Consider the following 13,591-nt stretch of genomic DNA (forward strand, 5'->3'; position numbering starts at 1 on the left):
TGTAGACCATCAAAGATGATGTTCTTGCCTTCATTTTTATAAAGAAAACCATTTTGGATTGGGAGCCAGAGTGCCCGTTTCTTCGACATGGCTTGCTGTGTCAGGCAGGTTGTGCAGGTTGTGCGGGGCTCAGATTCCTTTTCTCTAAATGGTGGTAATAAGGCTGGAGAATGAAGGCCACAGCTGTGTCCCTCTTGGCAGGGAGGTTATGTGCTCAGGTGGTGGAAGAAATGAGAAGGCGTTTGGGGAAAATATAATAAAGGCATTCCGTAATTACCTGACAGGTTGGTTTCTTCTCCTAGACACCCTAGCGGCCGTCTTCACCCGTGTGATTGTGAGCATCCTGTTTCTTCAGAGCCTCTGCCCACTGACCATCACTGGATCTCTTGTGACATCGGCTTAGCTCATGACATTGCTACACTCATGGCCTTGTTCTTAGGCAACCCCTGGCTACTTCCAGCTTAGTAAGTGTGTGGAGGACCATGGCTCCTTCACCCCTCAGCCCCGGGGCTGAGGAGCTTTGTTCTAGAGCGCAGGTGTGGTCAAGCCTCTGTTTTGGTGACGGTCTCAAAAGCACACGTGGTGGTTTATATTCTGTTGCTCAGTGACGAAGGACTGCTGTCCCCATTCAGCTCACCCCTGCAGGAGCTGGTGGCCATGGCACTGAAGGGTGGTGGCCCTAGGCATAGGTGTCTTGGAAGCCTTTGAATGCATATCAACAGTAACGTGGCGATTCGTCAGGAATTTTACAATATGACCTCACAGAACACACTCTTTTTATAGTACAGAAACTTCAGTTTGAACCAGCTGTGTCATATGAGGGGCCACAGAATCTGCAAAGTCAGTCGTGTAATGAGAGACCAACCGAATTCACAAGGCAGGGAGAGACGTTAGAATTTTCTTGGCTTTGTATTTTAGGCCAAAGTTTCAAACAGAGCATGGACTTACTTTGGTTCAAATGAAGTCATAATTTGGGTTGGGATAGCCTTGTTTAAATCCTCTGGGCAAGACAGAATTCGACCAGACCCTGGATCTAGTTCTATTCACAGAAGAACATATAATTATATAACTTTTAGCCCAAGACGCAATAGAAATTTTTAAGTAGACATAGTGAAGATTCAAAAAGAATATAAAGTTAAATGGAAAAAACTTGTAACTAGGGAGAGATATAGAAATAGAAAATATTTACACAAGTCTGGCCTTGATTATTTGCATAGTCCATTGCAAAAATTAATACACATGATTCTCAAATAAGCAAACATGTTTTCAAACATTGTTTTTATTTTCAAAATAGAACGATGTAGCTCTGATAGGCTTCACCATGGTCCCACCTGTCACTGAATTCCCCAGTCATGCCATTATTTTATAGTTGTGTGACTGTTCTCTTTCCTCTTATCCATAGTAATTGCCCAAAGCTATTCACAGGCAATTTAAGTTTCCAGCTAATTCAGACTTCTCTTTTCTTATGTACCTATCAATCCCTTCATAAAACCATTTCCAACAATTAGGCTGCTCTGACCATCCCTTCCTGCCACACCCCTGCCTGCCATCTGCTTTAGATGTCAGTGAGTCATGAAATGCCCAACAGCAAGAGCAGAGGGCCTGACCTGTCAAAAAATAGAGCAGCGTCCTCAGGCTCATCAAGGGCTGGCGACTGGATAATCACATTTTACCAGGAGTGCCGATTAAAATCAGCAGTGAATCCAAGAATCTTGAAACTAAAGTGCACGGTTGTTTTAGGAGAACTGTACAATGTGGCTCAAGGGCTTTGGGCGCTGTGGTCAAGGAGACCACGGAAGCGCTGATGACAGCAGTGCCCATGCTGGGAGCGTGAGATGTGCAGCTGCCTCCTGGGGCTCGCGTTCCTCTTATCAGGCCTCCAAGACAGATATTATCATCTCTAATTTACAGATGGGGAGGCAGTGTTTATTCCTCTGCAAGTAACCACGCTGCCTCTCAGCATGGCTGAGGAAAAATGCCTGGGCAAGGACAGGGGCTGGAGTCTAAGCAGAGAAGGTCCAACCAGTTCATTGCACTTGTGGGATCTTGAGGAAATTGGGAATCTGTTTGAGCCACCGTTTTCTGACCCATAAAACACAGTAAATCTGCTTAGCTCTCAGCTGAAATATCACCATCCTCAGAAAGGCCATACATGCATTCCCATCTCCACAATCACTTGCTCCCTTTTTTTTTTTTTTGGTACCGGGGATCAACTTGGGTCCTTGCGCCTTCGAGGAGGCAGGGTGGAACCACTAAGCTAAATCCCTGGCCCCTCCCCCATTTGTTTTAATTCTGTCACAGTCTTTATCTCCATGGGAAATGATCTCATGCATTGTTTATTCATCTGAACATTGTCAGCCTCCCCACTGGAATGTAAATATTTTTTCAGATCTTTTTGTCTTAGTGCATATTGGTTACACAGATAGTAGGTTTCATTTTAGCAGATTTGGACATGTGTGTAATGTACTTTGATCATTTCCATCCCCTCCACTTCTTTGCCCTGATTTCCCTCCCACTTCCACAGTTTTGAGGGGAGATTCAATGTGTATGTCATATTTCCATTATATGCGTCCCTCCTGTTACCTGCCCTTAACCAGCTGTCCCCTCCTCCGTATTCCCTTCTGCTTGACTAATAATGGTCTCCCTCCTACTTTCAGGTCATCGCTTTTAGATTCCATATATCGGAGTGATTGGGATATTTGTCTTTCTCAATCTGGCATATTTCACTCAACATAATGATCTCCAGATCCATTTTCCTGGAAATGACAAAATGTTGTTTTTCTTTATGCCTGAATAATACTCCACTGTGTGTATATAGCACATTTCTTGATCCATTCATCTGTTGATGGGCACCTTATCTGGTTCCAAATCTTGGCTTTTGTGAATTGTGACCCAATAAGCATGGGCATGCAGGTGTCCTTGTGGTACACTGACTTTATTTCCTTCAAGTATGTGCTGAGGAGTGGATCAAATGGTAGTGCTGGTTTTAGTGTTTTGAGGAACATCCATACTGATTTCCATAGTGGCTGTGCCAGTTTCCATTCCCACTAGCCATGTAGAATTAGTTCCTTTTACCCCGTATCTTCCCAAGGACTTACTGTTTTCTGCCTTCTTGATGGTGGCCATTCTGAGTAGAGTGAGATGGAATCTCATTGTAGTTTTGATTTGCATTTCCCGATGGCTAAAGACATTGAACACTTTTTCATATACTTCCTGGCCATTTGTACTTCTTCTTTTGAAAGTGTCCAGTTAATTCATTTGCCCATTTATTGATTGGGCTATTTAATTCTTTGGTGTTTTTTGAGTTCTTTATATATTCTAGATACTAATCTTCTGTCAGAAGAGTAACTTCCAAGGGCTGGGGATTTAGCTCAGTGGTGCTGCTGCCTGCCTCACAAATTCAAGGTTCTGAGTTCGATCCCCGATACCAAAAAAACCCCCAAACATTCTTTAGATTGTCTCTTTACTCTGTTAGTTGTTTCCTTTGCTACACAGAAAATTTTTAATTTGACATAGTCCCATTCGTTGATTATTGCTGTGCTATTGCAATACTGTTCAGGAAGTCTTTGCTGGTGCTTATGACAGTGTTTCCTCTGTGTTTTCTTCCGGCAGTTTTAAGATCTCAGGTTTCATACCTAGGTCTTCAATCTATTTTAAATTGATTTATAGACAAAGCGAGAGACAGGGAGGTAATTTCAGTCTTGTACATATGGATATCCAGTTTTCCCAGCACCATTTGTCCAAGAGGCTGTCCTTTCTCTAATGTATATTTTTGGCTTCTTTGTCCAAAATCAGGTGGCTATAGTTGTGTGTATTTGTTTTTGTATCCTCTATTCTGCCCCATTGGTCTATATGCATATGTTTGAGCCAGTACCGTGCTGTTTTTGTTACTATGGTTTGTAGTATAATTTGAAATTAGGTATTGTGATGCCTCTGGCCTTGCTCTTGTTGCTTAGGATTGCTTTGACTATTCTGGGTCTTTTGTGTTTCTATATGGATTGTAGGATTACTTTTCCTAGTTCTGTAAGGAATGCCATTGGTATTTTGATGGGATTGCATTGAATCTGTAGGTCACTTTGATCATATGGCCATTTTAACAATACTAATTCTGCCAATCCATCAGTAGGAACGTCTTTTCATCTTTTGGTGTCTTCTTTAGTTTCTTTCTTCAGTGTTCTGAAATTTTCACTGTAGAGGTCTTTCACCTCCTGGGTTAGATTGACCCCTATATATTTTAGTTTATTTTATTCTTTTGAAGCTATTGTGAATGTGCTTTCCTGATTTCTTTCTTAGCTAGCCCATTATCTCTGTATGACTTTCGGGTCTTCTAATACAGGATTAAATCATTTGCAAGCAAGGATAATTTGACTTCTTTTCCTATTTGTATCCCTTGCTTTCCCTTGCCTAATTGATCTAGCTAAAATTTCAAGTATTATATTGACTAGGAGTGGTGAAAATGTATATCCTTGCTTCATTCCTGATTTTAGAGGAAATGCTTTCAGTTTTCTCCTATTAAGAATGATGTTGGCTGTGGGTTTGTTGTCTATGGCCTTCACTGTACTGAGGAATGATCTTTCAGGACTTAGTTTCTTCATGGATTTTTATTATGAGGGATGTTGAATTTACTGATTTCATCTTACACCAGAGAGAATGGTGATCACCAAACAATAACAAATGCTGGCATGGCTGCAGTGAAAAAGGAACCCTTCTACATTGCCAGTGGGAGTGTAAACTAGTACATCCATTATGGAAATCAGTATGGAGATTCCTCAAAAAAATAAAAGTAGAAATTCCATTTGACCTAGCTGTCCGCCTTCTAGGTATCTTCCCAAAAGAGCTAAAGACATCGTATTACAGTGATCCATGCAGACCCATGTTTAGAGCAGCACAATTCATAATAGCTACAGCCTATATGTCCATCAATAGACAAATAGACAATGTGGTATCTATATGTAATAGAATACTACTCAGCTATAAAGAAGGATAAATTGTCAAAGTCTTTCTATGTCAATTGATATGATCATATGATTTCTATACTTAATTCTATTATGTTTATATGTATATACTACTATATATATATAGCCTCTATTATATTTATATTCTATTATGTTTATTGAGTTGTATATGTTGAACCATCCTTGAATCCCTGGAATGAAGCCATCTCAGTTATGATGGATCTTTTTACTGTGTTGTTGAATTAGATAAGCAGGTATTTTATTAAGGATTTTTACATCTATGTTAATCAAAGATGCTGGTCTACAGTTTTTTGTTGTTTTGTCATTGTCCAGTTTTGGTATCAGGGCGCTGCTGGCCTTGTAGAATGAGTTTGGAATTTTTCTTTCCCTTTATATCATGGAACAGTTTGAGGAGCATTGATTGTAATTCTTTTTAAAGGTCTGGTAAAATTCAGCCGTGAACCCATCTACTCCTGGGCTTTTCTCTGGAAGCTTTTTATTGCTGCTTCAATCTCATTGTTTGTTATGGATTTATTTAGGTTTTTTATATCCTTTTGGTTCAGTTGTGGTAGGCTCCAGGTGTTCAGATTCTCCAATTTATTAGAATGTAGATGTTTAAATTATTCTGTAATAATACATTGGATTTCAGCAGTGTTTATTGTAACATTCCCTTTTTCACCTCTAACTGTCTTGATTTGGGTTTCTCTGTTTTTCCTTTGATCTGGCGGAGGATTTCTCAGTCTCGCTTATCTTTTTAAAGAACTGGGCTGGGAATTTAGTTCAGTGCTGCCACCGCCTGCCCTGTAAGCGCAAGGTCCTGAGTTCGATCTCTGGTACCAAAAAAAAAAAGAGAGCTAACTCTTTGTTTCATTGACCCTGTGTATTCTTCTTTTAGTATCCACCTATTAATTTAGGTCTGATTTTTATTATTTCTTTCTGTTGGGCTAGGTTTTGATTTGCTTTTGTTTCTCTAAGACCTTGAAATGCATCATTAGGTTATTTATCTGAGGTTGCTCTGATTGTTTAACTGTAGATATTCATAGCTATAAACTTCCCTCTTAGAGCTATCTTTGCAGTATCCCAGATTCTGGTATATTGTATTTCCATTTTCATTCGATTCTAGGAATTTTAAAATTTTCTCCCTGATTTCTTCAATGACCCATTGATTGTTCAAAAGTGAAATATTTAATACCTCTGTGTTTATATAACTTCTGTGGTTTCTCTTGCTGTTGATTTCTAGTTTCATTCCATTGTGATCTGAAAAGATGGAAGAAATTATTTCAATTTTTTTTTTTGTACTGGGGACTGAACTCAGGACCTTGGACTTACTTGCAAGGCAGGCGACAGCACCACTGAGGTACATCCCTGGCCCTTCAATTTTTGGTTTTTGTTATCCTTGCCTTATGGTCTAAAATGTGATCTGTTTTGGAGAACATCCCATGAACTGCTAAGAAGAATGTGTAATTAGTAGTTGTTGGAGGAATGTTCTATAGACATCTATTAAGTCCATTTGATCTGTGGTGTAGTATAACTCTGATACTTCTCTGTTCATTTCTTTTTTTGGTCTGGATGGCCTATGTATTGGTGTGAGTGGAATACTGAACCGACTCACTCTCATTGTGTTGGGACCTATGTGTCCCTTTATGTTGAGTAGTGTTTGTTTTATGCACTGGTGTTTGGTGCGTATATATTTATAAGTTTTATATCTTCTTGATGGACGGCTCCCTTTACCACTATGTAATGGCCTTTTTTGTTTAATTTGCTTTGTTTAATTAATTTTATCTTGATGGAATGTAAATTTCATGAGAGGAGGGACTGGGCCTATTGTGTTTGACCCTCTGACCCCAGAATTTGGTTCCGGCACAGAACAGACATTCAAAAAGCACTGCAAGCATGGTCCTGGCCCAGACAACAGCTGATAAGGACAGAAAGAAAATGACTGCGTTCATGTCTAACGCCCTCATGACCAATTTCATCATGTTCTCTCGGAAAGTAGGTAAATCTTTGGAAACTTTGAAGTATATTGCTAAGGTAGGTTAGAGGGATTTGAAAAAAAATTTTTTAAGCCATACTGAAGGTTTGGAAATGAATTGAAATGTATCAGCCAGTGCATCATGGTCCATCTTTGACTGACCCGAGCTTCATGAAGCAAGCAGTAGGCAGATGTTGTGCACAGATGTTGTGTGACTGGGTGCTAAGGGGAAATTGCAGCCTCAACTCAGCTCTGCAGGTGTTCGGCCTTTAAGCTCATTCCACAAGCATCCGGTTCAGAGTGGGTGACATGTCTGTCCAGTCTGCCGAAGGCACCCCAGGCTGCCACTGACTGTCATCTTATTTTCGACTTTTTGTTTCAGGATTCCGAGAAGCGAACTCCCCTTCATGTGGCTGCATTTCTGGGAGATGCAGAGATCATCGAGCTCCTGATTCTGTCAGGTAAATGATTGCGGTACTCAAAAACCAATTGCAGATAAAAATTTAAATGACCAGTTTACTAGATTGACTGCTACAATGAGCCTAATACAAATTTCCTTCTCATGTTCATGGAACTTTATGTGATCAGCAATTTTATCTATACATGAAAGACAATGTAAGAAATTGTTATAAAAAAATGACTTTTCCAGTAAAACGTTTATATTCCTTTGAACGTCTGATTATGGCTAGTCAGGCTCAACACAGTAAACAAATTCAGTCCATTTGGATATCTTTTGATATTTTTTAATTGTAAAAAAAAGAAAGGAAAAAGATTGGTTTAAAGTTTACATGAACATGCACTCTCTATATGTATATATGCACTATATTTAGTTTGTGTATACTATAAATAGGTGTTACATATATTCACTATAGATATGTAATATGTACATATAAATATATATGTAAATATATATAAATATATATGTGTGTGTGTTTAAATCATGTTGCAGAAATTCTGTGTTAGCTTATGGATGGCTGTACCTGTAATAAAAGTATAGAAACATGGACGATAAGGAGCCATATCAGTTTCTGAATAGTGGTTACCTCAGAATCAGCAAGTTGAATGAAACATGTTCAGGGAAGGACATAAAAGGGACTTCTACAACCCCCTATAAAATATTATACTTTAAAAAATGTTGAAGCAAATAGTAGCAAGCATATACCTGGTTTGTGTGCGCACAGGTCTTTGTGATAGTAGTCTCTCTATTTTATATATATTTTAAGTATTTTACCGGAATTTAAAATGCCAATGCCTTCAGATTTGGAAACTATGTGCTCAGTACATCGCACCGAACAGGTTTCCCAGACCATTATGTGCTTTCTGCCTGGCATGCTCGCTAGACAAATTGCTGGCGTGGATGTGAGCCCACCATGCGCTTCTCTGTGGAGTGTGCACAGGCAGTCTGGCTGTCTTCTTGCTTTCATTTGTGGAGATTGAACCTGGAGCAAGTGTCTCTGCCCATGGAGTAGGCAAAAGGCCTTTCATGAGGTTTTGCTATTGTTTGCTCCAAAGTAAGCTACACAGCGGGAAGGGCTGTTCCGAGTGTTCAAGCTGAGGTGGAGAACGTGGAGGAAAGGAAGGCTCTGTGATGTGATCCACAGGGAAGATCCACGTTGCCCCCAGTTGTGTTGCATTCACGTTCTCGAGGTGAGTTTCCGCCCAGGGAAACGAGTATTCTGCACCTCAACACCTTTGTGCACTGTGCTCCTGACAGCCTTGAGGAGTTCGGGTCAGATTTCGTGAGCTTTCCTTGTGGGCTTTCCTCTCGCCAGCCTAAAGTGTTCCAGGGCAATGTTCCAGACAAGCATGTGTTGCCTGTGGTTGACACAGACTAAGACCAGAGCCAGTGCCCGCCAGCACGTGCCTGCCAGTACGTGCCTGCGCAGGTGAAGCCTGGTCCATGGCAAGCTGCAGAAGGAATCAATGGAGGTATAAAACAAAGAATTTTGTGATATAACATCTAATGGTCACAACCAGCGATACCACCACCTAAATGTCACATAGGCTGGATATCCCTTACCTGAAAGTCCAAAACCTTTTGTGTTTTGATGCCACAAGTGGAAAACCCCACACCTGACCTCATGTGGCAGGTCACAGTCAAAATGCAGGTGTGATAATAATGTGTAAAACGACCTTCCAGCTCTGTGTATAAGGTGAAACACAGGTGAACTTCCTGTTTAGTCTTGGGTCCCACCCCTAAGTTATCATATATCTACTTGCAGATATTCCAAAATTTGTAAAAATCCAAACTTTGCAACACTTGGTGCAGGCATTTCAGATAAGGGATGCTCTACCTGTGTGACTAGGGCCTCAAAGTCTCGGAAGGATGTTTGTTGAATGAGTGTGCAGACTCAAAACTTGGCTGTAGACTTCCACTTTGTGCTGTTTTGTTGTTTCTACATCTGAAAGGCAAGGTTTTAATTGTGCAGCATGAAGCTGATCCATTTGGGACCAGGATTGTTTGAGAAACTGGGCTTCACATCACCTTCCCACGAGCATCTTTCTACCTGTGGCTGACTCAGTAGCGCTTGGAGAACCTGCTCTGCATATCTCAACTTGTATCCCTGGTTACAGAGATGTTGATCTCTTGAGTGTAATTTTGGTTCAGCTGTGCCATTTTTATTGTCCTCCCCTCTCCCCCACTGCATTAGGAAGATTTAGAGCATGGGTGAGTAATGAGAAAGTTCTTCAGCAATTTTATTCAACTACAGAAGGCAAGATCACCTTTTGGAACTCACACAGCTTTTATTTTCTCTGAAAGAACCCTTATGCAATTTATGTTTTATATTCCTAAGCAGGTATCACTGTAAGAGCATAATGATTCAGCTCTGAGCTTGCAATCTGGCAGCTGACCCTTTAGGGAATCCAACCACAGGTGTTTTCCAGTTTAATAATGAATGAAGTGCTAATGAGTCCCATGTTGGACAAATCCTTTGACCTTGCCAGAGCAGCCTGTTACAGTTGTATTCTCTATTGTTTTGTTAACTTACAGCTCATGGTGAAAACCAGTAGGAACCCTACATTCCTACTGACGCTGGCTCCTATTAGCCAGGGGGAGGGAACCTGGAATGGCTTGAGCAGAGAGGGCGCACAAGGTTCTTCAGGATGAATTTAGGCCCTGCAGGTCTCACTTCTCGTCACTGCCCATCCAAATCCTGCCTTGATTCCCCCTCTCCCTTGCCAGCTTCTGTTGGGGACTGGGTGAGTCAGGGTTAAGGCAGAGAGGTGGTCGGTGAGATCAATGAGAACTGATCAGAGGCTGATGCTTGAAGGACTGGGGTTGAGACACAGGAAGGAATTCGGACCAGGGAATGACCACAGTAGAAATAACCTACAGAGAAAACTGCGGAAGAGCAAGGATTAAGGAAGAGAACTAGAAGTATACACCACCCTGTACTACAGGACCTTGTCAGGTGTAACTACTAAGTAAAAAAAAAAAAAAAAACAGTATTAGAATTTATGGGCTGAGGGTGAGAGAGAAGGCCACATTCCAGGTTGAGACTCTGAAAATAACCCATTCCTGCCTCTGTTGCTGGCCTTGCACTGTGCAGTGGAGAATTCTCAGTTGTGATTTTTCAAAATCTGGGTCTGGATTCTTGGAGCAGCTGAATTGCTCAGCTGCTCAGCACTGTATTTTCCAGCACTGGAGATTTGAAGGCTTCTGATCCTCAACAAGTTCTTGCTGTCCTCACAGCTTCCAGTCAAAGGAGTCAGCCCTGTGAGGGTTCAAGCTCCTCGCAGGACATGAGCTTCTCTCACATCCTTTAAAATGTGCTCCCAAATGCCAAGTTATGTAAGTTGGTGTCATTTCTGCTCCACAAGTATCAAAAGAAGGACCAGGTCACCATGAAAGAAATGCTGCGTGTTCTGCCCCATGATCCCTGTAACAACTTCCCTCTGCACTTTTGGGAACTCTGTGAGTCTGTGTATCTGGGCTTTGGCATTAAAATCAGGAAAGTGAATCACTCTGGCAACACGTATGAGCTAGTCCCCATTTTGGCTCTTACATACAGTGGGATACTAGATGGCGATGATGAAAGAATCATCCTCAAAATTGACATCATTGTATTAGTCCTGTCTCTAATCTTCATAGAGGGCAACTGTATCAGCGAGGAGGACCTAACCCAAAAAGTGAAAAGATGGGACATGTTAGCTCAGTCTGAGCGTATTCATTTTGAGGAAGCCTGGAAATTCATCACTGAGGATTTGGTACAGGAAGAGTACCTGATGTACCGGCAGATTCCTAACAGTGATCCTGCTCGCTATGAGTTCCTGTGGGGTCCAAGGGCCCACACTGAAATCAGCAAGATGAAACTCCTAGTTCATATGGCCCATCTTAATGGAACAGATCCCAAGTCTTACCCAGAACTACATGAAGAGGCTTTGGAAGCAGAACTAGGTATAGAGCCAGGGTTCCTGAGAAACAGGGGATATTGCCCAAAGGTGTCAGTGAATTTGTTCTCCCCCAAAAGAAATGAGGCCCATTTCAGTCTCTGTGGAGAGCAGGCAGTTTTCTAAGTAGTGAAGGGCCAGGGGAGGGGTAAAATAGCACACATAGCATCTTGCTGTCTCTTCTACTTGGGTCACTTGGAAATGGACAGGGGTTTTCTTTATGGTTTTTTGAAGTATTGGTTCTTTTGGGGGCAGACTGAAGTAGCTTACATATTTATTGAATGGTATTGATCTCCTGTGTATTTTTAGTTTTGTGATGTTGATGTTTGTGTTTTCTGATGGGAATGTGATATTGTGTGACATTGATCACAAATGGAGCGTCTTTTCCATTCAAATGGAAATTTTTTTTTTTCATACAAAAAGAAAAACTATTCAATTTATTTATGATACAATGGGAGTGGAATAGGAATTTCCTTGAAAATTGTAAGTTTACATCAAGTTAGAGGGACCCTAGAAAAAGTGATAAGGATGAAAATCAAATATTGGCTGCTGTATATTTCTTTTCCCCTGTTGATTTATACTATTAAACTTATATTTATTGCATACCTGAAAAAAAAAGAATTTATGCCACTGAACCAGTGGTGGTTTTGTAAAAATATTTCCAGTCATTTTTCAAAATGTGCTTACTTCCCTGGATGCAAATGCCTCCAGAGCTAACGGTGCACCATTCATATGCTTCCCTCATGCATAATAAATATCTGTTCCGGGCATGGATTTCATGTTTTTTGGTGGTGAAGGAAGAGCAGTTCAATAGGCAAAACTGATTTTGTGCGGTTATAAGGTAATGAACTCTTTTCTGGTGGGTGTGTAAGGTGTAAGGAGTTATAAAGATGTTTTGAGCAATTGCTACACACATGGAATTATCACAGACTTTTCCAAGGTAATTGCCCAGAAAGACAGCTCTTGTGCTGTAATAAGATTTGATCTGTTAAAAAGTCAGTAGCAACCTCATGCCATTACATTGTAATCATATTTTGTGCGGTCTTTCCTTAATGTTCACTTCCACAATGAAAAGCCGATGTTGGACAACCCAGCCATGAGCGCTGACCGCCTTTATTCCACCCCTTCTCTCCCTGTATCCCTCTGCTTTCCAGCTGACAAGTCGCAGAGAACAGAGTGTGTCTGAGAGGCTCGGAGTTCCCTTTCTTCCTTCTCTCTGTGGAAATAAAACTGAAAGGTAGTGGGGAGAAGGTGAGGAGCGTGCTTGATTTGCAAGTAGTTTGCCCTGACCATTTTTAGCTGGGCCTTTGTTTGAAGAGTCAGTGTAGCCTGGTGCTCATTTTCCCAGTTAAGCTCAAAATGTCCTTGGATACAGAGCTCTGCCTGGGGTCATTAGCCGTGCAGGCTGTGTCGTCTGTGCACTGTGACACCTGACAGGGAGGTAACCAACATGAGCTTCCTTTAGGACATCAGTCACAAACATTCAATTCAGAACCAAAACCATCTGACACCTGCCTCTGAGAGGGCAGCAAGACTCTGGGAAAAGTTCAGAGGAAGAGGTGGGTAGCCAGCAGTGGGCAGTGATGCTGGTGGCATATGCCTTGGGTCCACATCGGATAACCCTGCCTTTGTCATAATAATTCCGTTGTGGGAACAGAGGCGCTTTCCCTCTTGAGAATGCCTGGCGGAGTGGAGGCTTCTGTGGTGACCTGAAGGAGCCATTTCCCAGATTCCCAGCCATTTCATGTGGCTTTCCACTTATCAAGTGACTGTCACTGAAGGGGCCCAAAATGGAGTGGGGGAAGTGCGACTTATCCTACCGAGGGGGCAGGGTGCAGGTTTGCTGAGTTCCATCACAGAAGAGAATTTTCAGGACACGTAAGAGGCATGAGGGAATTTATTAGGCAGAATTTCAAAAGTACAGATTCAAAGAAGTAGAGTGCAGGGAGGGAGGGAGGGAGAGAGAGAGACACCTGTGGCCTTCTTGCTGGTCATATTTGTGGGAATTTGGGGTGTCCCCAAGGTAGCTTATGTCAGGTGTGTATTTTAGTGCTCGTGGCTCTGCCTGATTGGTGGGCTGTGCTACAGTGTGAGCCAGTGTGAAGCTGAATCTGTGTGCCCTTCTCAGCAGCTTCCTGAGGACAGGGTGGGCAGGAGGGAGTGGGACTCACGGGGCGCGGCCACAGGCTGCCGATCTTCAGGGCCCGTAGCAATTTTTCCTGGAAGACGGAAAAAGAACAGCTTTTCTTAAAAAGTACAATTTCAATATTAG

The 13,591-nt window shown here is 41.7% G+C and overlaps 1 protein-coding gene across 9 annotated transcripts in view; it reads left to right on the forward strand.

The window, feature by feature from the left end:
• Ankrd44 (ankyrin repeat domain 44) overlaps positions 1 to 13,591 on the forward strand; it is a 242,195-nt gene that overhangs the window by 112,980 nt on the left and 115,624 nt on the right. For all 9 annotated transcript variants that reach the window (XM_087200340.1, XM_087200341.1, XM_087200344.1 and 6 more), the window contains one exon: positions 7,310 to 7,388. In XM_087200340.1, coding sequence (XP_087056466.1) covers positions 7,310 to 7,388 — 79 coding nt within the window. The remainder of the gene's footprint in view (positions 1 to 7,309; positions 7,389 to 13,591) is intronic.

The sequence above is a fragment of the Heterocephalus glaber genome, unplaced genomic scaffold (genome assembly GCF_053883595.1).
Source record: "Heterocephalus glaber isolate CG9 unplaced genomic scaffold, H.glaber_assembly_v1.0 deba00001743, whole genome shotgun sequence".
Lineage (NCBI taxonomy): Eukaryota > Metazoa > Chordata > Mammalia > Rodentia > Bathyergidae > Heterocephalus > Heterocephalus glaber.